Source organism: Chiloscyllium plagiosum, unplaced genomic scaffold, assembly GCF_037043375.1.
Source record: "Chiloscyllium plagiosum isolate Xiang-an unplaced genomic scaffold, Cpla_swu_hap1 HiC_scaffold_35, whole genome shotgun sequence".
In the NCBI taxonomy this organism is placed as follows: Eukaryota; Metazoa; Chordata; class Chondrichthyes; order Orectolobiformes; family Hemiscylliidae; genus Chiloscyllium; species Chiloscyllium plagiosum.
The window spans coordinates 50,072,907-50,099,311 of NW_028270173.1; the positions used below are offsets into that span (position 1 = coordinate 50,072,907).

The 26,405-nt window shown below is 46.9% G+C and overlaps 1 protein-coding gene across 3 annotated transcripts; it reads left to right on the top strand.

The window, feature by feature from the left end:
- The first annotated feature begins 4,756 nt into the window (after positions 1-4,756).
- Positions 4,757-20,118, top strand: LOC148140832 (class I histocompatibility antigen, F10 alpha chain-like). Of its 3 annotated transcripts, none has more exons than XM_087979659.1 (7): positions 4,757-5,018; positions 5,879-5,957; positions 6,382-6,453; positions 6,520-6,640; positions 8,137-8,415; positions 15,564-15,671; positions 18,764-20,118. In XM_087979659.1, exons 2-7 carry the CDS (start codon positions 5,925-5,927, stop codon positions 18,790-18,792), a joined length of 642 nt encoding a protein of 213 aa, XP_087835785.1. In that variant the 5' UTR covers positions 4,757-5,018; positions 5,879-5,924; the 3' UTR covers positions 18,793-20,118. The 3 variants fall into 3 exon arrangements, with proteins under 3 accessions (XP_087835785.1, XP_087835787.1, XP_087835786.1); XM_087979661.1 differs by having other exon boundaries at positions 18,934-20,118; XM_087979660.1 differs by having other exon boundaries at positions 19,447-20,118.
- The last annotated feature ends 6,287 nt before the right edge of the window (positions 20,119-26,405 follow it).

Consider the following 26,405-nt stretch of genomic DNA (forward strand, 5'->3'; position numbering starts at 1 on the left):
AAAAAATTTCATCAACAAAACTGTTCCTTGCAGTCTGTCCCACTTTCCCCTGAAACCTTCCCACCTGGTGTGGGCACAAGTTGGTGATCTTGGTTGTTTGAGCGAAAGCTGCTTCTTGTTCCTGTCCCAGTACCACTGGCCCTCCTCAGGAGTGAGCTTGTACATTGGTTCACAGTCTCATGACAAATTAGACAAGAACTTTCCTGTGTGGTTTATGTGACCAACACAACACTGCACACTTCTCACATCTGTTCATCCCCATGTCTTTGTTACAGCTCTCACCTTGTCAGGATCAGGGTGAAATCCTCTCACTGTCGAACATTTCCTGAGCACTCGACTTCAGTTTCCTTCACCTTTTCCTTTTTCAGCTTCCACTTCATCTGTCAGGACCCCTCCGCAGTCACATTACATTTTAATCAGAGTCTGTGCAATGGCTTCTTTCACTGTCTTTCCACATCTATATATGAGCAGCTAATCCACAATAATATCCACTGTCAGAAGATCCCTGATGTTCTCATGCTGTCTGCTTTGATGCTGTTCTGGAACAATCATTGAAATCCTTTGGATCTATGCAGCCTCTCAGATTTCCAGGTGTTTTTTCCCCATGGCCACGATGCTGCAAATGCATTCTGTCGGAGTTGCCTCTTTCTTGATAATTCCCTTTTTTCCCAGCTCGACTATCTTTCCTTTCAGGTTGGACAGGAGGGCAGCTGGATCTCTCCTCAGCAAATGCTGCACTGGTCTCACACTCTCATCCTCTTTGAGATGATATGTATTGCCAATCTAAGCTTTAGACTTGCTTCAGCTGGGATGAATGGATTGTTACTCAATGTCTACGATCTGGATCTGCTGGTCTTTATTGTGACAATCACATTGGTTTCTCAGCTTCATTTGTCCTCTTGGGAAGAGTGATGTTTCATTAGATGGTCTCAAATTTACCTTTGATGGATTCATTTTCAGGTCATCAAATAGAGCCACTTCACACGTGTCTGTGAAGATTATGATGTTGCATGAATCACTGGCGCCTGTCTGACAGTTCACATTCACCTGATGTTCTCTTTCTGCAGTCACCATTCTAACAAGAACAAACCATTTGTTACCTTGAGACCCAGTGATGCTGACAGGTTATATGGTTTAGAATGACCCGTTTAGAATCACCATCTGACATGTCTCCAGCAATAATCAGTTTGGGCCTGCTTTTCCTGTTTTGAGCTGAAGACTCGTGTTTAAATTGAATCAGATTCTTGCGTGTAGACCACAAATTTCCCAACACTTGATGTCCTTCCTTTTCTTTGCTGTGTTGTCCTCTGCAACATTGACATCCTGTCCACTGGGCTTGATGTTTCTGCTGGCCCTTCAGCAAATATTTCTTCTTGTTTTTCCCATTATGCTGTTCTTGTTTACCGGGACAGAGTCTCAGCATAATGCAAAACCTTGTCTTTGTCCGTTAATCCTCTCCAGCTTTGATTGACAACCTCAGAGCTTCTGCACATGGCAATAGATTTCTCGAGCAAGGTTTTCCTCTCTCAGAAGTTGCGCTGTCATGGTGGGACCTCTCAAAAGACATTCGTATCTCCAACAAGATTAGCTTTCAGTTATCCTGACTCTGAGATCCCAGCCAGATACCTCAATGCCATCACCGGACTGATCCTTATTCGTTGTCTCCTTCAGGGATCTGATGTCCAGCACATTTCCGTTCTGTATAATCAGTCATGGAGTGCTCAAAGAATAGCTTCAAGGCTTTCAAAATGTCTGATGTTTCTGTCCCCAGTGAGGTCTAGAATGTAGTCCAGCTTGTAGCTGTAGCTGGACCTGATGGGATGCATCCCAGCGTATTCAAGGAAGTAGCCAAAGAGAAAGTTGATGCATTGAATCTTCTGGAAATTATTCGATTCTGGAAAAATCCCAGAAGATTAGAAAACTGCCACTTTTATTTAAAAAAAAGAAACAAAAATGATAACTTTTGGCTAGTCAGCTCAATATCTATTGTTGGGAAAATGAATCTAGAAATAAACGCATGACCAAGCAGAATCAGCATGGCATTGTGAAGGGGAAATCCTGCCCGAAAAATAAATAGAAATCTTTGAGGAAGGAACAAGCAAGATAGATACAGCGGAAGCAGTGGGTGAAATGTTTGGATTTTTGATAATGTCTCACATGAGTCTACTCAATAAGATAAGAGCCCATGATGGTGGAGGTAGTATATTAGCATTGATAGAGGAATAGCAAAGGAATTAAAGAGAGAGAGTTCCAATAAAGGCAGCGTTTTCACAATAGCAGCCTGTAACTACTGCCACAGGGATCAGTGTTGGGGCCATAACTATTTACAAAAGATACTAATGACATGGAAGAGAAAAGTGAATGTAATACAGTCTGGTTTGAGGATGATACAAAATGATGTGGGATGGCAAGTGATGAAGATGACATGAAGTGTCTGCAGAGGGATATGAAGAGATTGACTGAATGGGCCAACACTTGGCAGATGGAATGTAATGTGGGAAAATGTAGGTTTTGCACTTTGTCAGGACAAACTCAGGGAGTAAATATCATTCAAATGGAGAAAGCCACAGGAAAGAGGGATTTCAGGGTCTTCACCCCAGAATCACAAAAAGCTAGTGTTCAGGTTCAGCCGGAAGGCAAATGGAATGTTGGCCTTGATTTCAAAAGGATGGAGTGTAAAAGTAAGGAGGTTTTGTAAAAACTATAGATGGCACTGGTCAGACCTAGTGGGAAGACGGTGAACAGGTTTTGGCCCTTTATCTAAGGAAGGATATCCTGGTAGTGAGGACAGTCTGAAGAAGGTTCACTCGGCTGGTCTCAGATATGGAGGTTCAGTCTGATGGGGAGAGCTTGAGTAGATTAGCCTGCACTCATTGGAACATAGAAACATGAGAGGTGGCCTTTCCCCAGAGGAGGGGAGTCCAAAACTAGTGGATAGAGGTATAAGAGGGGAAAGATTTAAAGGGACCTGACGGGCCAGTTTTTCACACAAGGGGTGGAGGGTATATGGAACCAGCTGCCAGAGGATGTGGTAGAGGTGAGTACAATTACAATATTCAAAAGACATTTGCACAGGTACATGGACAGGAAAGGTCGAGGGGAATACAGGACAAACACAGACAAATGGGATTAATCTAGTTTAGGGAACCTGGTGGTGGGCATGGACGAGTTGGGCTGAAGGGTCTGTTTCCATGCTGTATGTTTCTACAACTCTCTCTGACTCTAGGCCTTTTTAAAATTTTCTTATTTCAAAAATATACTTTATTCATAAAATATTTTGATAATCTGTACAATTGGTTATGCCATACATACGTAAACATTTTCCCGAAGGGTCTCAAGGACACTACGTGCTGACCACTTCCTGATGGACTTGGGGTCAAAGGTGTTTTTCTTCATAAATTTCTCCACGAAGGACAGGTGGTACAGAACAGTCCAACTACTCGGAGCGTTCCGCGGCAGCGAGGCCAGGCCCATCCTTCGCAACACCGGGGACAGGTAGAACCTCAGTACGTAGTGACACTTGGTGTTTGCGTACCGGGGATCCACGCACAGCTTGATGCAGCCACACACAAAGGTGGCCATCAGGGTGAGGGTGGCATTGGGTGTGTTTTTTCCCCCGTTGCCCAGATCTTTATACAGTGAGTCCCTTCGGACCCGGTCCATCTTTGACTCCATATAAACTGGAAGATGGCCCGGGTGACTGCAGCGGCACAGGTTCTGGGAATAGGCCAGACCTGTGCCACATATAATAGCAATGACAGTGCCTCACACCTGATGACCAGGTTTTTTCCCGCGATGGAGAGCGACCGTAGCTTCCATCTGCCCAGTTTCTGCCTCACTTTGCTGATACGCTTCTCCCAAGACTTGGCGCACGCCCCAGCCCCCCCGAACCAAATACCCAGCACCTTCAGGTGGTCGGTCCTGATGGTGAAGGGGATCGCGGATTGGTCGGCCCAGTTCCCGAAGAGCATGGCCTCGCTCTTGCCTCGGTTGACCTTGGCCCCCAAGGCCCGTTCGAACTGGTCATATATGCACATGAGTCTGCGCACGGACAGCGGACCCGAGCAGATAACGGCGACGTCATCCATGTACAGGGAGGCCTTAACCTGCAGGCCCCCGCTGCCAGGAATAGTCACCCCTCTCAGGCTCGCATCCTTCCTGATGGACTCGGCAAATGGCTCTATGCAGCACACAAACAAGGCAGGAGAGAGAGGGCAGCCCTGCCTGACTCCAGATCTGACTGGGAAACTATCTGATTCTCACCCATTGATTGAGGCTGCACTGACTCTAGGCCTGCTCCAGTAGTAACTCTCAGACCATGGACTCTTCAGGACCTCACACTGGAGCTCAGGGACATCTGGTACTTGTCTTGCACCAGCCAGGTCACTGTGTGCAGGGATAAACAGTGTCTTCCATATCCAGACACACAGATCTTAACACATAACGCTGGATACACGGGGAAATGTACAAGTTTAAACGGATGCAAAGAGGGATGCATCCACCCGGATAGAGATGAGAGTTCAGGGTCTCACATGACCAGCTTTTATAATTGGACAGGGATCACTGTCCTTTCTAATGAAGAGTGGGAGCGGGGCTGTCGGATGGAGAATGAGGATTTCCCTCCCAATTCAGCTGCAGCACACGGTCTGTGCTTTCACCTCCTGGAGCGATCCCTGTTCCTGATGTGGGCAGCGCCTCAAACCTGCAGCTCTTGGTGTCAAACCCCTGTGTGTCTGCCTTTCAGGCTCCCGGGAACTGGGGACAGGCTCACGGTTTCACATTTAATTGGGTGTTTTTTTCCTGATACGAACCAATCATTCCCCTCTGTTTGAGTTGGAGGAAGTGATCACATTTCCATCGAACTTGGAGAATGGACTCACTACAGAAGTTTTTCTTTGTCATTTCCAGTCCATTATCAGCAGCTTTTACCCCAATCCGTTTTTGCTTGGAATAACGACAGTGGATTCCCAGAATGTTGCTGATCATTTTCTCCCTGTGCTTTTCCTGGGTCTCTCCCGGTAAGTACAGAATTCAGCTTTCCATTCTCTCTCTCTCTGTGTGTCTGGGGTGAATGTGAATCTCTTGGGGAGAGTTTGAAATGGGGGATGTTTGACCAGCCGCCTGTTACACAGCCAGCCTGATCTTTTACACATTGAAGGCAGCACAGTCTGGGAGACTCTGATGGGATTTGTGTCCAGGTCTCCTGACAGCAGGGTGTAGAAACCCCGAGATCAGAGAAGCTCCGAGCAAATGGGAAATGGTTCCAATGGAGAATTTTAATTTTCACATCGATTGGGAGAAGCCAGACAGCTTCATCATTCCTGGTCTAAAGTCTTGTAAACCCTGCGGGGAGGAGAAGGATACTCCATGTTTAACCCAGCCCAGGCTCAGCTGTGATGCTCTCATGTAAGGAGTGAGTGTTGTGGATGGGCTAACAATTAAGCAGGCCGTGAGTCTGCAGTTACTCACTGCAGAATTCCCAACATCTGACCTGCTCTTGCATACAGTATACATGTGGTTCATCCACTTCAGTTTCTGGGCAATCAGTGATTACAACACCATTGAATGTCAAAGGGAGATAGTTACATTCCCACCGGTTTCAGTTGGTCAGTACGAGGCCTGTGTGTGCTGCCAGTATAACTCGCCACTTACCAGCCGAAGCCTGAATATTGTCACAAGTGTGGCACTGGAAAAGCATAGCAGGTCAGGCAGCATCCGAGGAGCAGAAGAGTTAACGTTTCGAGCATAAGCTCTTCCTGAATATTGCCCAGGTGTTGCTGCATTTGGTAATGGACGGTTTCAGTGCCTGAGGAATCACAAACAATGCTGAACATTGTGCAATCATCAGTGAACATCTCTATTTCTGACTTTATACTAGAGAGAAGGCCCCTGAGGAGCTCTTGTAGTGATGTCCTGGAGCTGAGATGCCTGACCTCCAACATCTTCTCCTGTGCCAGGTATGACTCCAACCGGCAGAAAGTTTTCCCCCTGATTCCCACTTTGCCAGGACTCCTTGATGCTACACTTGGTCAAACGTGGCCTTGATATCCAGGGCTGCCACTCTCGCCTGCCCTCTGGAATTCAGCTTTTTTGTGCATGTTTGAACCAAGTCTATAATGAGGTCAGGAACTCAATGGCCCCTGAAGAAACTAAACTGGGTGTCACTGAGCAGGTTATTGCTGCTTGATGACACTTTCTATCAGTTTACTGATGATCGAGAGTAGGCTGATGGGGGTGGTTAATTCACTGGGTTGGATTTGTCCACATTGTCACATTGAGGCTGGTGTTGGAGCTGTACTGGAACATCTTGGTTAGGTGCATAGGAATTTCTGGGGCATAAGTCTTCAGTACTGTGTAGATGGTTATTAACCCCTTCTTTAGCTGATATTTGCAGACACCGACTCACTGACTGTGATCGACACGGCAGTCTCTGGCATTAAGGATTTTCCGGAGGTGAGTAACATTGCGATAGTCAATGGAGTTCAACTCAATTGTCATGACACTAATGTTCGTCAGCAGTTCATGGTGGACTATTTTGATGCAGAATACTGGCAATATCTCACAGGTCTCGGGAATACACGATCAGACATGGCAAAGGAGAATCTGAATACAATGATGAAAAGTACAAACCAGACATCTGGTAAGATCGGTGATATGGAATTTCTGAATGGTAATGTTGACTGTGGTGTAGGTGGTGTCCCTCTGGGTTCTGCATCAGAAGGTTGTTTGGTACAAAGTCCCCACCCCAGAGCATAAACACAGCAGTTACACTGAACATGCCAGTTCAGGCTGTACAGAATGCTGTGCTGTTGAAGTTGCTGTCTGTCAGATGAGATGCTGAACAGAGTCTCCGTTGGCTTTATATTGATGAACCTTTGAAGAAGAGCAGGGAAGTTATCCCAACACCCTGGTCAGTATCAAACTTCAATTTTCATCATTTGCAAGTTTGTAGGAGCCTTCCTGTGTCCAAATTATCTCCCACATTGCTTCCTTTTAAAACAATTACTAAAGGTAATGAATTGCATCACACTTCAGCATTCCTAGAGATCAAGAAACTTGCTTTTTAAAAACAAACTTAATTTTATTTGTTCTTTCCAATGAGTGACAGGCAGGTGCTGAGCCTGAGTTATATTGTTCCTTGTAACATTTCTACATTCCACATGTGACATAGTGTGAGCCAGAGGTATGCATTTATGAAGTGTGTCATACTGATGAAGATCAGGAGCTGGTTTACGATTGAGTGAATGGGAATCTGGTGAGATGGGTGTGATCCTCCAGGAATGGGCAGCTTGTTGGGTCTCAATGTCTGTTCATACATAAGGTTGGGGGGAGGGAGACATTGCTCTTTCCCAATATTACAGAATGGGCAATGTGAATCCAACAGGCAGTGTGAGAGGACAGTGAGAAGCTCTGTAGGAAATATCTGAGAGATAAAGCAGTGGAGATGATCAAATCCATACCCCAGCACTGACCCCTGGATCACCCCATTCAGTCCACCCGCCAACACTGACCCCTGGGTCACTCCACTCAGTCTATCCCCTAGATCACCCCACTCAGTCCGTCTCCCAGTGCTGACCCCTGGATCACCCCACTCAGTCCGACTCCAGCACTAACCTCCTGATACCATTCATTACTGGAGTATAATTTCCAATTCTATTTGATACTAGATTACCCTCCCCTCAGATCAGGCAAGTTGTCATTTATTTGCAAAAAATTAAATACTATTTCCTGTTTGATCACCGATGGGAATTCACACGTTTCAATGGATAACAATTGTTGAAATCACTGATGACGGCGATATTAAGAGATCGATGCGACTTGGATTTTATGGAAAGGATTATCTCAGCTTCAAACAAGATAGAATGAGATGGATCACAACCAATCACAATGCAGTGAAGACTAAAGAGAAATGGGATTCTAATGAATCCTGGAACAAATATTGGGAAACATCTAGAGCAGGGGTTTGTTCAGGATTTAAAGAGATATTTCCAAGCTGGAAAGCAGTATTTTGGAAGGAAAGGTGTGTATTTCAGTTTTGCTCCATGTTCTGATCTAACCTCACTGATCTATGAAACCGCTCTCCCATTCCATTCAGTATCTGTCTGTTGTTTGTGTTTTCACCCTTTCCCATCACAGTTCAGCCTGAAGTGTTCATCTCCAGGAGGGAGCCCAGTCGTCAGGACAAGCCGCTCACTCTCTCCTGCCTGGTCACTGGGTTTGATCCTGTAGACATCGAGGTGACCTGGCTAAGGAATGGAGAGGTCATGTCTGAGACCCAATCCTCGGGGGTTCGACCGAACTACGATGGGACCCATCAGATCCAGAAAGAGATTAAGATCAATGCTGGGGATGAGGATCAATACTCCTGTCACATTGACCACAGCAGCCTGGCAGAGGCCCAGCTCTATCAGTGGGGTAAGGGACTGGAGTCTGTGTGTCTGTGTGTGTCCATGCAATTTTTTTTACAACGCATAAACTTTTAAAATTTATGAAAATACTTTGATAGCTCTTTCTGAGATTGACTTTAGATTTTCTTAGATTTTCTTGGACTCACACTTCCTCGGATTGGGTAAAATGATGGTGGGTGGAATTCCCTCTTTTAGTGAGGAGGGGAGGTGATGACGTAGTGGTATTATCACGAGACTATTAATCCAGAGACCTGAGTAACATCCTGGTGACCTGAGTTTGTATTCCATTTGTTAGATGGTGGAAGTTGATTTGAATGAAAATCTGGAATTAAGAGTCTAATAATGACAATGAAACCATTGTTGTGTAAACCTGTTTGGTTCATGAATTCCCTTTTGGGTGGAAATCAGCCGTTCTCACCTCCATGTAACTCCAGACATACAGCAGTGTGGGTAACTCTCAACTGCCCTCTGACCAATTAGGATTGATTTATAAATGCTAGACCAGCCAGTAAGACTGCTGTTTCTGATTTATAGAAATTACGTAAAGTTGAATGTTAGAGGGTTGATCAGTAAGTTCTCAGATGATATGAAATGAGTGTGGTGGGACATAGTGAGGAGGATAGCCTTCGATTACAGGAAGATATAGATGTTCTGGTCAGGTGGGCTGATCAGTGCCAAATGGAATTCACTCTGGATAAGGCGAAGGTGATGTCCTGGGGCAGGACAACCACGGCAAGGGAATACATGATGGATCCTGGGAAGTATTTGCCGCGTGTATCCCCCTTAAAATTTTCACCTCTCACCTCGAATGTGTGACCTCTCATTATTGAATCCTTCAGCTTGGGAAAAAGCTTATTCCTATCCACCCTGTGTATACCCTTCATGATTTTGTAGACCTCAATCAGGTCCCCACTCAATCTCCTTTTTTTCTAATGAAAATAAACCTCACCTACTCAACCTTTCTTCATAGCTAGCACCTTCCATACCAGGCAACATCCTTGGAAATCGTCTCTGCACCCTTTCCAAAGCATCCATATCCTTTTGGTAATGTGGCGACCAGAACTGTGCACAGTATTCTAAATGCGGCCGAACCAATGTCTTGTACAATTTTTACATGACCTGCCAGCTCTTATACTCAATACCCCGTCCAATGAAGGCAAGCATATTATATGCCTTCTTGACCACTCTATCCACCTGTCCAGCCACCTTCAGGGTACAATGGACCTACACATCCAGATCTCTCTGCCCAACAACTCTTCCCAAGGCTCTTCCATTTACGGTATAGTTCGCTCTAGAATTAGACTTCCCAAAATGCATCACCTCACATTTGCCTGGATTGAACTCCATCTGCCACTTCTCCGCCCAACTCTCCAGTCTATCCCTATTCTCCTGTATACTTTGACAGTCTCTATGCTTTCTGCTACCTCACCAAACTTCATATCTTCTGCAAACTTACTTATCAAACCAACTCTGCCCTCTTCCAGATCATTTATGTATATCACAAACAACAGTGACCCCAACACTGACCTCAGTGGAACATCACTGGTCACCTTTCTCCATTTGGAGAAACTCCCTTCAACTACTACTCCCTGTCTCCTGTTGCTCAACCAGTTCTTTATCCACCTAGCCAGAACACCCTGCACACCATGTGACTTCACTTTCTCCATTAGTTTACTACGTGGGAACCCTATCAAATGCCTTACTAAAGTTCATGTGTATGACGTCTACAGCCCTTCCTTCATCTATCAACTTGGTCACTTCCTCAAAGAACTCTATTAAGTTGGTAAGGCACGATCTCCCCCACACAAAACCATGTGGCCTATCACTGATAAGCCCATTCTTTACTAAATATAAATAGATTTTATCCTTCAGTACCTTCTCCAGCAAGTTTCCCACCACTGACATCAGGCTCACTGGTCTGTAGTTACCTGGAATATCCCTACTACCCTCCTTATACAGGGGGACAACATGAGCAACCCTCCAGTCCTCTGGCAGCTCACCTGTGTTTAAGGACGCTACAAAGATATCTATCAGGGTCCCAGCTATTTCCTCTCTCGCCTCCCTCAGCAACCTGAGTTAGATCCCATCCAGTCCTGGAGATTTGTCCACCTCAATATCCTTTAGCCTACCCAGCATATCTTGCCTCTTTATGTCAACATGATCCAGAGTAAACAAACTTCTCTCTCTAATCTCATGTCCCTCTCCTCAGTGAACACTGATGCAAAGTAATCATTGAGAATCTCACCCATTTTCTCAGGTTCGACACACAACCTTCCTTCCTTATCCTTTAGTGGACCAACCCTTTCTCTAGTTACCCTCTTGCTTCTTATATATGAATAAAAGGCTTTGGGATTCTCCTTATTTCATGACCCCTTTTAGCCCGCTTGATTCCTCATTTAAGATTGTTCCGACTCTCCCGATATTCCTCCAAGACCCGTTCTGTTCTAAGCTGCCTGGACCTTATGTACACTTCCCTTTTCCTCTTGGCTAGTTGCATGATTTCTCCGATTATCCATGGTTCATGAATCTTGCCTTTCCTATCCCTTGTTTTCAAAAGGACATGCCTATCCTGCACTATCTTTAACCTGTCTTTGAAAGCCTCCCACTTCTCAAATGTGGACTTCCCTTCAAATAGCTGTGTCCAATCCACATTTCCTAGCTCCTGCCTAATTTTGATATAATTGGCCTTGGCCCAGTTTAGTACTCTTCCCTTAGGACCACTCTCATCTTTGTCCATGAATATTCTAAAACTTACAGAATTGTGGTCACTATTCCCAAAGAAAACCTCCCACTGCAACTTCTACCACCTGGCCTGGTTCATTCCCCAACACCAGATCCAATATGGCCGCTTCCCTTGTCAGACTGTTGACATACTGCTCCAGAAAACTTTCCTGGATGCTCCTTACAAAATCTGCCCCATCCAGACCTCTGACACTAAGTGTATTCCAGTCAATGTTGGGGAAATTAAAATCTCCCATCATCACCACCTTGTTGCCTTTATATCTTTCCATAATCTGTTCACCTATTTGTTCTTCTACTTCTCTCTCACTGCAGGGAGGCCTGTAGTACAGCCCCAACAATGTAACTGAGCCCTTCTTATTTCTCCGCCCCACCCATAATGCCTCACTACCCAAGCCCTCTGTAGTGTCCTCCTTTAGCACAGCCGTGATATCATCCCTGACCAGCAATGCAACTCCTCCACCCGCCTTTTACTTCCCTCCCTTCCTGTCTGAAGCATCTATATCCTGGAACATTTAGTTGCCAATCATGCCCTTCCTTCAACCAAGTCTCTGTGATCTCAATAACGCCATACTCCCAGGCACCAATCCAAGCCCTAAGTCCATCTGCCTTACTCACATTGCATTAAAGTATCTGCACTTCAGGCCACCCAGTTCTTTTGCATTCATCTGCTGTCTGCCGACTCTTCCCCTTGGTAATGCTAACTTCATGATCCTTATAGTCTCCAGTGTCCACCTCGCTGTCTACTAGTCTTCTCTTCTGGTTCCCAGCCCCCTGTCACATTAGTTTAAACCCTCCCCAACAGCAGTAGCAAAAACTCCCCCAAGGACATTGGTTCCAGTCTGGTTCAGATGTAGACCAACAATTTGTAATTGTCCCATCTTCCCCAGAATTGATCCCAATGTCCCACAAATCTGAACCACTCCCTCCTACCCCATCCCTCAAGCCACATGTTCATCCTGCCTATTCTTTCATTTCTACCCTGGCTAGCATGTGGCACTGGTAGTAATCCCGAGATCACTACCTGTGAGGTCCAACACTTTAACTTCTCTCCGAGCTCCCTGAATTCTGCTTTCAGGACGTCATCTCAATTTTTTACTTGTATCGTTGGTGCCTATATGGGAGTCTCGTTTTCAGCCACAGAACCGCTTATCTATTCGCCTTACAATAGAATCCCCTGTGACTATGGCCCTACAAGTCTTTTTCCCGCCTTTCTGAACAGCAGTGCCTGCCACGGTGCCATGATCCTGGCAACTGCTGCCCTCCCCTGGTGAGCCATCTCCCCCAGCAGTATCCAAAACGGTATACCTGTCTTGGAGGGAGATGACTGCAGGGGACACCTGCACTGCCTTCCTGCTCTTTTCTGCCTTTTGGTCACCCATTCACTGTCTCCCTCAGCAGTTCTAACCTGCGGTGTGACCATATCACTAAACGTGCTGTCCACGACCTACTCAGCATCTCGGATGCCCCACAGTGAGTCCATCCGCAGCTCCAGAGCCATCACACGGTCAAACAAGAGCTGCAGCTGGACACACTTCTTCCAAATGTAAGAGTCAGGGACGTCAGCCACGTTCCTGAGCTCCCACATCAAGCAAGAGGCACATGCCACAGGTCTGAGGTCCCCTACCATTGTAAGCCTTAGCTTTATATCAACTAACTAAAACCAAACAATACACTTAAATATATGAAAGAAATGAAAGTAAAAGAAAGCCTTACCTTACAGAGTCCTTTTCTTCTGGTTAGAGTGGGGGGGGGGGGGGGGGGGGGGGCGGGAGGGAGATACTACACGTGTAGTATCTCGGGTTTAGCCGCTGCCCAAATTTATACTAAGTCCTTACTTTCCCGGCAACCTCCTAGTCTCCACCACTACCTCTGCTCTGTCTCCTGCTGCTCCCGGACAGGAAAAAGGCTTCGGGCTGCGAAGGTAAGAACTTATACTGTTCTCTTGCTTTCCCGGCAACCTCCTCGTATCCAACATCACCTCCACTCTGTCTCCCTCTGCTCCCGGACAGGAAGAAAAAGAGAAAAAAATGGGTCTGGGTGGATACTCTTCAGAGGGTCAGTGTGAACCTCTTGGGCTGAAGGGCCTGTTTCCGCACTATCAGGAATCTAATGTAATAAAAAAAGATTTACAGGCACGATGTGTCATCAAGATGGCGGTGGAGTATAGCTCCACATTTTTTTGGTCTTTCTGTTTGTACTCACCTCTTTCCCTGAGCTTGGACAGCATCAGCAGCAGCAAAGTATCCCAGTGTGGACTCGAGTGGGCCTAGTGTGGACCTTGTGATGGTGGTAAGTGAGCCTTGCTTACTTACTTTACCAGGGCCGAGCATGGGGAGCTGGCATCAGAATTGGCAGCTGCTACCAAGCAGAGGCGATGTTGGTAGGGTAGGCTCAGCAGCAAAAGGTGGCACCTGAGGATCAGTAACTTCGTCATTGGTTGGACCCAGCTCTAGTGATGGAGATACAGTTGTGGTAGGGCCTCATAGTGACATTGGTGAGGTTGGCCAAATGGTGAGAGATGCGACTCTGATGTTGGTGGATCCGGTGCAGGTGGCAGCAAGGCGGTGGCAGAGGAGAATTGGCCCAGATATACAGGATGGTGCCTGAAGAGTGGCAGTTTCAGCGTTGGTTGGGTCCAGTGTAGGGAGTGGGCGAGGCAGTGGGAGAGGGATCGTGGTGCAGCATCATCGATGATCAGGCCTCATGGACTCTCTTGAAGCTTTAACTCTCATTTTTTTGTTTTTTTAAAAATAGAATCCCAACAGTGTCGAAACAGGTGCTATGGCCCAACAAGTTTACACTGATCCTCCGAGGAATATCCCACCTGAACCCATTCCCCATTACTCTACATTTACCCCTGACTAATGCACCTAACCTATACATTCCTGAACACAATAGGCAATTTAGCATGGCCACTTTACCTGACCTGCACATCTTTGAATTGGGGGAGGAAACCCATGCAGACATGGGGAGTATGTGCAAACTCCACACAGACAGTCGCCCGAGGCTGGAATCGAACCTGGATACCTGGCACTGGGAGGCAGCAGTGCTAACCACTGAGCCACTGTGCCGTCCCCTTGTTCTTAAAACTAATCAAAATGGTGTCAGTTTGTGGTGACAGTGAAAAATCTTCTCACTGTATCTTACTGTTTTCTCACTGTAAAATACACATGACAATGAAATCATTCATTCATTCACGTGGTCGGACTAGAGAGGGTGCAGAGGAGATTTACCAGGATATGCCTGGTCTGGAGAGTTTCCGTTATGAAGAGAGATGAGACAGACTGGGATTGTTTTCCATACGGCAGAGGAGATCGAAGTGGGAAGGGACATGATTGTGGTGTATAAAATCATGGGGAGCACAGATAAGGCAGACAGAAGAAACATTTCCCCCTGTGGGGTGGAGAGATCAATGAACAGGGCCAATAGATTTTATATAAGTCTGAGAACATCCACATTAAATCTGAGAACGTTCCGAGGAGCGGTGAGGAAAAGTGGGTCGTGGGAATCTGGAACTCACTGTGTGTTTGGATGTTGAAGCAGAAACCCTCATTAGCATTTAAGGAGTATTTAGATGTGCCCTTGTGATTCCAAGGCTGACAAGGCTATGGCCAAGTGCTTGAAAATGGGATTAGAACAGTTTGTTGGTTGTTGTTAACTGGTGCGGACGTGATGTGCTGAAGGGTGTCTCTCTCTCTCTGTGCTGCAGCCATTTCTGTCTCTGTGACCCCCACATCCCAGGAGCAGATTAATGAGGTTAATGTGTCCAGTGCTTATCATTCACTCTACTGAATCTCCACAATACCTCCCTCCAAGTACAGTCTGTCTGATGTGAGGTTTGATGTTCAGGACACAATGTCATTCTCTGGATAGAGTCTAACCGAAGATGCACTTTGTCACTTTATATTGTAACCCCCTTGAGTTAAAGGCCAACACTCGAATAACTTTGTGTTTTTTAATGGAACATGCATGAGATTTTTATGATGTTTATACATGGCCTTGCTAAATGTACTATATTTAACATCGTATAATTTCACAACAGCAGGAAAGAGTTCAGATTTGTCTTTCTCAGATCTAAAGTGGATGATTGCACACTTCCCCACATTGGATAAAACTGAAGCAGATGGAATTCACTCATTTACTCTGTTACTGTCCCTTCAGTCCGTCTCTCAATCTAGCACCTTCTGTAAACATGGATATTATCCCCCTAGATTGGGACAACACGTTCTTTACACCCCCTTCAATAAGATCTTTAGGGACTTTAGGAGAGTGAAACTGGGTGACGGTCAAACCAATGTTGACCCAACCCCATCAAGTCCCAACGGATAAGTTCTTTTCAATTGTCTCGAATCGACATGAATTGGGAACGGATCCAGGAACAGAGAATCCTGATGTTATTCAAATGTATTTCAGAAGTCCCGAAAAACAGTGCAGGATATGCTCATCTTGGAATTGTGATTGGATTAGTCGCTGCAATGGCTGCAAGATTCGGAATGATCATCTGGAAAAAGCCCTGGAGAGGTAAGAATCAGAGGGAGGGGAATGTGGAACTGAGGGGACAGAGTGAGTGTGGGGGAATCTCCAGTACCCCACCATCCACTCTCTCCCTCCAATCCCTCTTCCTCCACTCCCTTTGTGCTGTGCTCTCTGAGTCTGGTTTGTTAATGCTGAGGGGAATTGAATCCTGGGTCCTGTGACTGAGCGACAATAACTCAAAATGGTTAAGTTTATATTTTGTTCCGTTTCTCACAGTCTGTCTTTATTTTCTCAGCTTCTGATATCTCTGTTCCAGCTCCTTCATGATTTGTTGAGTGACATTTTAATGTAGCTCCAGTGATGTATAATATTTTCACTCCCCTCCTGACCCTGTCCCACCCTCCCAGACACTGTTAAACCCTGTCAGACTAATTCCCCTCCCCTCCTGACCCTGTCCCACCCTCCCAGTCATTGTTAAACCCTGTCAGACTAATACCCCTCCCCTCCTGACCCTGTCCCACCCTCCCAGACACTGTTAAACCCTGTCAGACTAATTCCCCTCCCCTCCTGACCCTGTCCCACCCTCCCAGACACTGTTAAACCCTGTCAGACTAATTCCCCTCCCCTCCTGACCCTGTCCCACCCTCCCAGACACTGTTAAACCCTGTCAGACTAATTCCCCTCCCCTCCTGACCCTGTCCCACCCTCCCAGACACTGTTAAACCCTGTCAGACTAATTCCCCTCCCCTCCTGACCCTGTCCCACCCTCCCAGACACTGTTAAACCCTGTCAGACTAATTCCCCTCCCCTCCTGACCCTGTCCCACCCTCCCAGTCACTGTTAAACCCTGTCAGACTAATTCCCCTCCCCTCCTGACCCTGTCCCACCCTCCCAGTCACTGTTAAACCCTGTCAGACTAATTCCCCTCCCCTCCTGACCCTGTCCCACCCTCCCAGACACTGTTAAACCCTGTCAGACTAATTCCCCTCCCCTCCTGACCCTGTCCCACCCTCCCAGACACTGTTAAACCCTGTCAGACTAATTCCCCTCCCCTCCTGACCCTGTCCCACCCTCCCAGTCACTGTTAAACCCTGTCAGACTAATTCCCCTCCCCTCCTGACCCTGTCCCACCCTCCCAGACACTGTTAAACCCTGTCAGACTAATTCCCCTCCCCTCCTGACCCTGTCCCACCCTCCCAGACACTGTTAAACCCTGTCAGACTAATTCCCCTCCCCTCCTGACACTGTCCCACCCTCCCAGACACTGTTAAACCCTGTCAGACTAATTCCCCTCCCCTCCTGACCCTGTCCCACCCTCCCAGACACTGTTAAACCCTGTCAGACTAATTCCCCTCCCCTCCTGACCCTGTCCCACCCTCCCAGACACTGTTAAACCCTGTCAGACTAATTCCCCTCCCCTCCCGACCCTGTCCCACCCTCCCAGACACTGTTAAACCCTGTCAGACTAATTCCCCTCCCCTCCTGACCCTGTCCCACCCTCCCAGACACTGTTAAACCCTGTCAGACTAATTCCCCTCCCCTCCTGACACTGTCCCACCCTCCCAGACACTGTTAAACCCTGTCAGACTAATTCCCCTCCCCTCCTGACACTGTCCCACCCTCCCAGACACTGTTAAACCCTGTCAGACTAATTCCCCTCCCCTCCTGACCCTGTCCCACCCTCCCAGACACTGTTAAACCCTGTCAGACTAATTCCCCTCCCCTCCTGACACTGTCCCACCCTCCCAGACACTGTTAAACCCTGTCAGACTAATTCCCCTCCCCTCCTGACCCTGTCCCACCCTCCCAGTCACTGTTAAACCCTGTCAGACTAATTCCCCTCCCCTCCTGACCCTGTCCCACCCTCCCAGTCACTGTTAAACCCTGTCAGACTAATTCCCCTCCCCTCCTGACCCTGTCCCACCCTCCCAGACACTGTTAAACCCTGTCAGACTAATTCCCCTCCCCTCCTGACCCTGTCCCACCCTCCCAGACACTGTTAAACCCTGTCAGACTAATTCCCCTCCCCTCCTGACCCTGTCCCACCCTCCCAGTCACTGTTAAACCCTGTCAGACTAATTCCCCTCCCCTCCTGACCCTGTCCCACCCTCCCAGACACTGTTAAACCCTGTCAGACTAATTCCCCTCCCCTCCTGACCCTGTCCCACCCTCCCAGACACTGTTAAACCCTGTCAGACTAATTCCCCTCCCCTCCTGACACTGTCCCACCCTCCCAGACCCTGTTAAACCCTGTCAGACTAATTCCCCTCCCCTCCTGACCCTGTCCCACCCTCCCAGACACTGTTAAACCCTGTCAGACTAATTCCCCTCCCCTCCTGACACTGTCCCACCCTCCCAGACACTGTTAAACCCTGTCAGACTAATTCCCCTCCCCTCCCGACCCTGTCCCACCCTCCCAGACACTGTTAAACCCTGTCAGACTAATTCCCCTCCCCTCCCGACCCTGTCCCACCCTCCCAGACACTGTTAAACCCTGTCAGACTAATTCCCCTCCCCTCCTGACACTGTCCCACCCTCCCAGACACTGTTAAACCCTGTCAGACTAATTCCCCTCCCCTCCTGACACTGTCCCACCCTCCCAGACACTGTTAAACCCTGTCAGACTAATTCCCCTCCCCTCCTGACCCTGTCCCACCCTCCCAGACACTGTTAAACCCTGTCAGACTAATTCCCCTCCCCTCCTGACACTGTCCCACCCTCCCAGACACTGTTAAACCCTGTCAGACTAATTCCCCTCCCCTCCTGACCCTGTCCCACCCTCCCAGACACTGTTAAACCCTGTCAGACTAATTCCCCTCCCCTCCTGACACTGTCCCACCCTCCCAGACACTGTTAAACCCTGTCAGACTAATTCCCCTCCCCTCCTGACCCTGTCCCACCCTCCCAGACACTGTTAAACCCTGTCAGACTAATTCCCCTCCCCTCCTGACCCTGTCCCACCCTCCCAGACACTGTTAAACCCTGTCAGACTAATTCCCCTCCCCTCCTGACCCTGTCCCACCCTTCCAGACACTGTTAATCCCTGTCAGACTAATTCCCCTCCCCTCCCCACCCTGAAGTGATTGCCTTGTGTCTGTCCATTCCTGACCTTGTGTGTTTCCTGGGCCCCACTACAGGTCATTCCCGGAGCCTCATTCCGGAATAATGGGATTCTCCTGTTCCAGTATGAACATGGACATCATTGTCTATCCTTCCTTATCACAGCAGACACACAGAATTACAGCTCATTGTTCACACCCAATTCTTTCAGGACTGAGATCAATTTTCCGGGAATGTATTTCTACAGGTTAAGCAGTGGATCCCAGGTCTGCAAGTTTGGATCCTGATCCCTCAAGCGAGACCTTCTCAAGTCGCGTTTCCATCCCATCTCAGAAATGTGAGCAGTATCACCGTCAGAGGGATCTTCACAGATGGTTCCTCCATCACAGATTCTCATCCTCACTGTCTTCAGTGGGTCACTGATTGACCAGAAATAAGGCAACATCCTGAGGGAACTCAGGGGCAGTTTTTATATTGTAGGAAATTGATTTTGCATCTGACGTTAACAAATTTCAAATGTTATGTAAATCTCTGTACATAAATGTCAGTTTTACAAATTCTAATTCTGAGATAAATATCTACAGAAATTTTATAAATCTGATTTCTTGTTGAATACTAAAATCTGTCACAACTTATCACCATTTGTCTAACTACAATCTCCAATGTGTGTCATTTATAATCACTAGAAGTTATTTGTGAACTTATTGATTTTGATGTTTTTATTAATATTTCACAAGAACGATTCTATTCATTTACACAGCAGCAGCTTGTGGCTCTTGGAACTAGCAGGTGTTGAGCTTCAATTCAATGTGAACTGGGGGAGTGAAGACCATCCAACTCCCCAACAAGCCTTCCCCAAACTAACCAGGATGGACAAAGTGAGGTTTGTTCAATGTGTGTTAAGAACTGGATGGTTGAAAATGTCTGTAAGTCTGTAGTTTTGGAACAAAATAAAATGTACCACACCCCAGAAGATATCGCATTTTCACTTAATGTCTGGCCCAGGCTGCTGGGGGGGGTGGGGGGGAAGAGTGAAAATCTACCTTTTCCTCCAAACAAACACCCATGCACACACCCTCTCACACTCAGACACATACTTGACCATACTTGAGGAAAGGGGCAGGCTCACCAGCTGAATGACCCACACAATCCTTGAGACATTAACAGGAGAGAATTGTAAAGTGACCCCTGACCTGTCCACTCTCCAGGAATGGGATTTTAGCTTCAAGTCCATCCTCCAATTGGACATGTTAATGATTATACTGCGGCAATAACTTTTGATAAAAGAAATCATTGCACCTGATCAATCCTGTCAGAATCTTTTAAACTATGTCAGCTATATTTTGGTACAATGTAATTCTCGTTTGAAAAATGATACAGTGCTTGAATAATGAGAATGTAAGAAACGTGAATAAATGAAAATGGATTTTATTCCTGACACTGTTCCCTCAGTCACTTCCTGCAAGTCTGTGTCACACTTATTCCATCTGCAGGAACAAAATCCCCGTCAGTTTGAATGATGTTCTGGTTCCAGCTGACGGTCACCAAGGACAGTCCAATCCTGGAATGAAACCTGGATTCGAGGTGGAATATTTGTAGATGGGGTTACCATGCAGGTTAGTCACTGAAACATATTCACACGAGGCTGCTGATGTTCTTTTACAAAGGGAGTCCATGTTGACACAAGAAAGGAAAAGAAACAACCAAAGCTGTGTATTTTATATACAGTATATATCCGCAGTCAGAAAGGTCTTTGTGCAAATAAGAAAACAGATTCAATCTGTTCCACAGCACGGTTACAGATATTCACTAAAAGGTCAACTCTGTCAGTTTTTATTTTACCGACTCTCCCTTATCCTTGGAATGCTGAGACAGATTCATGACTCCTTCCCAAATCTGCTGGAATGAACCTTTCACAATTCGGATCGTTTCAATCTTTCCAGTTCCAACAACTGACTTTGATCCAAACTCTCCCGGTTGAGAAGTTCCAGAAACTGCAGCCCTCTGGCTCGGGTCTCTGGTTATCCTGAATTGAACTGAAAATATCAATTTCTCGCAAGGAGAAAACTGTTCTCACCCCTGAACTGAGACCTTTAACCTTCTGTTCTGAAGTCAAAACGAAACTATTGACCTTTCTCTCTTTTCCCGGTTTGGCATTAACTCAGCAGTGTCAACTCTTAACTCATTCACACCCAAGGGATTCTGTTTGGTTGCTAGATGAGAATAATAACAAGCTTTTGTAGAATTGATACACAGAGATCACTGTTTTAAATGACTTTCTGACCTCTTTAAAATGATCACCTTTACAAAGTGACCAATATCCATCTGCCTCTATTGTAAAATCCAAATGATAACTCCATACCTGTCAACACATTCAGGGAAAGTCCATTCCCAGAGAGTGGGAACACACAAGTGTGAGGGAATGGAGATTGTGTCAGAACCTGATGGAGATTCTGGACATCACTTCCATTCCATCGATATTCCCTGAGGATGTGAGTGTGTGTGGTGGGTTTGATGACCAACATCAGACTTGTACGAAAGGACATAGCTGTTCGACTGGGTCTGCAGCAGGTAGTGAGGGAACCAACAAGAGGGAAAAACATACTTGATTCCATCTTTCCAATCTGCCAGCTGCAGGTACAAATGTCCATGACAGTCTCAGTGAGAGTGACCATCGCACTGTCCTTGTGGAGGCAAAGTCCCACTGTCACATTGGGAATAACCTCCATCGTATTGTGTGGTACTATCACTGTGCTAAATGGAACAGACTTGGATCAGATCTAGCAGCTCAAGCCTGGGTATCCATGAGGCACTGTGGACCACCAACAGCAGCAGAACCATACTCCAGCACAATCTGTAACCTCATGGCCTGGCATAGCCCCCACTGAACCATTAACACCAAGCCAGCGGATCAACCCTGGTTCAATGGGGAGTGCAGGAGGGCATGCCAGGAGCAGTACCAGACATACCTGAAGATGAGGTGTCAATCTGGTGAAGCCACCAAACAGGATGACTTGCATGTCACATAACATAAGCAGCAAGTGATAGACAGAGCTAAGCAATCCCACAACCTAAGCTCTGCAGTCCTGCCACATCCAGCCAACTCACTGGAGGCTCCACAAATATTCCCACTCTCACTGATGATACAGCCCATTACATCAGTGTGAAAGATAGGCCTGAAGGTTTCACAGCAATCTTCAGTCAGAAGTGTCATCTCAGCCTCCTCCAGTGGTCCCCAGCATTACAGATACCAGTCTTCAGCCAATTCAATTCACTCCACGTGATATCAAGAAACAGTTGAAGACACTGGGTACTACAAAGGCTTCAGGCCCTGACAACATTCAGGCAATAGTACTGAAGGCTTGTGCTCGAGAACTTGCCACTCCCCTATCCAAACTGTTCCAGTCCAGTTACAACACTGGCATCTACCCAACAATCAAGAAAAATCCCAGAATATATTTCCTGTGACACCTCAGTTGTTGGGTTTTCAACTGGTTTTCCAAACACAGTAGGTATTACTCCCAGCCGTGGTCCAGCTGCCTCCTTTCCAAGGATAAACTGTACTCCTATTGACCCTCCACCACTTTTCACCAGACTCTCCAACCTCACTTTGAATTTGAATGCAACATATTACCATCTCTTCTGTCAATACAGTAGTCTCCCCCGTACCCAGCGGGGATATGTTTCAGGACCTATCCGCGGAAGCTTGAAACAGCAGATAGGAGCTAGCCCATTCATTTACATGGGAAACTTACCTTCCCAGTAGCCTCCTGGTTCCGGAACATTCCCTTTCATGTGTTCGGGTGGCAGTAACTGAAACCACGGAAACCAGTTCCATGGATACTGGGGTTGCCTCTGTCCTCCTTTTGAATGACATATTCCCTCATTCCTCAGCATCAAAGATTGATGTTTCCTGTTTCCCTGCTCCTCCTCCTGCACAGGAATGTTCTTTAAAGAGATCTGGCCCTTTCTTCTCAACCAACCCCTGACCAGGCTGTACAATCCTACTGCAGCTTTTTAGCTTCCACTGTGATCGATCTCCTTTACTGCTTTAACAAACCTCACTGGCTTCTCCTGTTTTACCACATCCTTCTTCCCAGTGCTTTTCCTAAACCACCAACATTGCAACTCATGTCTCCTTCCTTATGACAGTGAAAATGCCTGAGTTTTTTTTATTTCACTTCCCCCTTCTTGGGTTTCCTTTTTAACTTGTGGTAAATTGTCGTTATTATCTTCAACCCTTTCCTTTACCACCTGAGGATATCTCTTTGCCCAAATTCTGTCCCTCACAGATTGAAATAATCATTGGCCAATTCTGCTGCTAACCTTGTATTTTTAACTCTGAGCCCTTCCATATGGGTTCATGGTGGTTTGTTCTTCCAGACTCCCCTTCCTCCTAGTCACTGATTGGAACAGGGACAGCTGGTTCACCCCATTCTCCAGGATGTAGAAACCCCGAGATCAGAGAAGCTCCAAGCAAATGGGAAACTATTGAAATGGACAATTTTAATTTTGTCAATTGGGAGAAGCCAAACAGCTTCATCATTCCTGGTCTAAAGTCTTGTAAACACTGCGGGGAGGAGAAGGATACTCCATGTTTAACCCAGCCCAGGCTCAGCTGTGATGATGCCCTTGAAAAGGATGGTTTTCTATTCAATTTCCACAGCCTAAGAAAACTAGACGGAGCAATTTGGAAGCTTGGCCGGTGTTTATTCATGCATATGCAAATGTGATTCCCTTTCCTGTTGGGAAAAATTGATCTCTTCAAGCTGTTACCAATCAGGGACAATATGCCACTTTTCACACGGACCTTACATTATTCAAATACATCAATGAATTTTAATCCATTCATACAATCCCAGTCAGGTTCCATTTGTGATGTTTGAATCTTAACACCAGGGTACTGTCCAGGAAGTGGGATAGGCTGGGCTGGGGAAAGGTAAACAGATGGTTAACTCCTCTGTTTTTAATCCTGTTTTAATGGGACATCTAACCTCATGGACTGGAACATCCTATCTCTTTACTGCCCCTGGGGAAGGTCTTAGGCCGGCAATGCTGGATTTCCCATGGGAAAGGAGTCATTTTCTCTGGGCCGAGCATCATTTCATGCATTACGATCCACTGCATTAACACCCACACTGGGCTCTCTGTACATTACACACTCCATTAACGCCCACACTGGCCTCCCTGTACCCCACTCCATTAACCCCCAAACTGGGCTCCCTGTACATGACCCACTCCATTAACACACACACTGGACTCCCTGTACATGACCCACTCCATTACCCTCACACTGGACTCTCTGTACATGACCCACTCCATTAACCCCCACACTGGACTCTCTGTACATGACCCACTCCATTAACCCCACACTGGGCTCCCTGGACAAAAAACATAGGACATTACATTACAGCGCAGTACAGGCCCTTTGGCCCTCGATTTTGCGCTGATCTGTCATACCAATCTGAAGCCCATCTAACCTACACTACTCCATGTACATCCATATGCTTGTCCAATGACAACTTAAATGTACTTAAAGTTGCGAATCTACTACCGTTGCAAGCAAAACATTCCATACCCTTACTACTCTCTGAGTAAAGAAACTACCTCTGACATCTGTCCTATATCTATCACCCTTCAATTTAAAGCTATGCCCCCTCATGTTCGCCATCCCCATACTTGGAAAAAGGCTCTACCTGTCTACCCTATCTACCCCTCTGATTATCTTATATGTCTCTATTAAGTCACCTCCGAACCTTCTTCTCTCCAATGAAAACAGCCTCAAGTCCCTCAGCCATTCCTCGAAAGACCTTCCCTCCATACCAGGCAACATTCTAGTAAATCTCCTCTGCACCCTTTCCAAAGCTTCCACATCCTTCTTATAATGCAGCGACCAGAACTGTACACAATACTCCAAGTATGGCCGCACCAGAGTATTGTACAGCTGTAGCCATACCAGGCGTATGAGAGAGAGGAGAGACCTCATGGTTCTGGAACTCGATCCCTCTATTCATAAAAACTAAAACACTGTATGCCTTCTTAACAACCCTGTCAACCTGGGTGGCAACTTTCAAGGATCTGTGTACCTGGACATCGAGATCTCTCTGCTCATCTACACTACCAAGAATCTTATCATTAGCCCAGTACTTTGCATTCTGGTTACTCCAACCAAAGTGAATCACCTCACACTTGCCTGCATTAGGCTCTATTTGCCATCTCTCAGCCCAGCTCTGCAGCTTATCAATGTCTCTCTGTAACCTACAACATCCTTCGTCACTATCCACAACTCCACCGACCTCGCTGTTCATGACCCAATCCATTAACCCCCACACTGGGCTCTCTGTACATGACCCACTCCATTAACCCCCACACTGGGCTCTCTGTACATGACCCATCCCATCAACCCCCACACTGGGCTCTCTGTACATGACCCACTCCATTAACCCCCCACACTGGGCTCTCTGTACATGATCAACTCCATTAACCCCCACACTGGGCTCTCTGTACATGACCCACCCCATTAATCGAGGAGAAAGTGAGGTCTGCAGATGCTGGAGATAAAAGTTGAAACTTTATTGCTGGAACAGCACAGCAGGTCAGGCAGCATCCAGGGAACAGGAGATTCGACGTTTCGGGCACAGACCCTTCTTCAGGAATGAGCAGAGAGTGTTCAGCAGGAGAAGATAAAAGGTCGGGAGGAGGGACTTGGAGGAGGGGCGTTGGAAATGTGATAGGTGGAAAGAGGTCAAGGTGAGGGTGATAGGTCGGAGTAGGATGGAGGCGGAGAGGTCAAGAAGAAGACTGCAGGTCAGGAAGGCGGTGCCGGGCTGGAGGGATTCGGCTGAGACAAGGTGGGGGGAGGGGGGATGAAGAAACTGGTGAAGTCCAAGTTCATCCCCTGTGGTTGGAGGGTTCCCAGTCGGAAGATAAGACGCTCCTCCTCCGACCGTCGCGTTGTTGTGGTTTGGCGGTGGATGAGTCCAATGACCTGCATATCCTCGGTGGAGTGGGAGGGGGAGTTGAAATGCTGTGCTACAGGGTGGTTGGGTTGGTTCGTCCGGGTGGCCCAGAGGTGCCCATTAATCCCCACACTGGGCTCCCTGTACATGACCGACTCCATTAACCCCACACTGGGCTCCCTGGACAAAGAACATAGAACATTACATTACAGCATAGTACAGGCCCTTCGGCCCTCGATGTTGCACCGACCTGTCATACAAATCTGAAGCCCATCTAACCTACACTATTCCATGTACATCCATATGCTTGTCCAATGACAATTTAAATGTACTTAAAGTTGGCGAATCTACTACCGTTCCAGGCAATGCATTCCATACCCTTACTACTCTCTGAGTAAAGAAACTACCTCTAACATCTGTCCTATATCTATCACCCCTCAATTTAAAGCTATGCCCCCTCGTGCTCGCCATCCCCATACTTGGAAAAAGGCTCGACCTGTCCACCCTATTTAACCTTCTGATTATCTTATATGTCTCTATTAGATTAGATTAGATTAGATTACTTACAGTGTGGAAACAGGCCCTTCGGCAAAACAAGTCCACACCGACCCGCCGAAGCGCAACCCACCCATTCCCCTACATTTACTCCTTTACCTAACACTACGGGCAATTTAGCATGGCCAATTCACCTGACCTGCACATCTATTTTTTGGTCTGTGGGAGGAAACTGGAGCACCCGGAGGAAACCCACGCAAACACG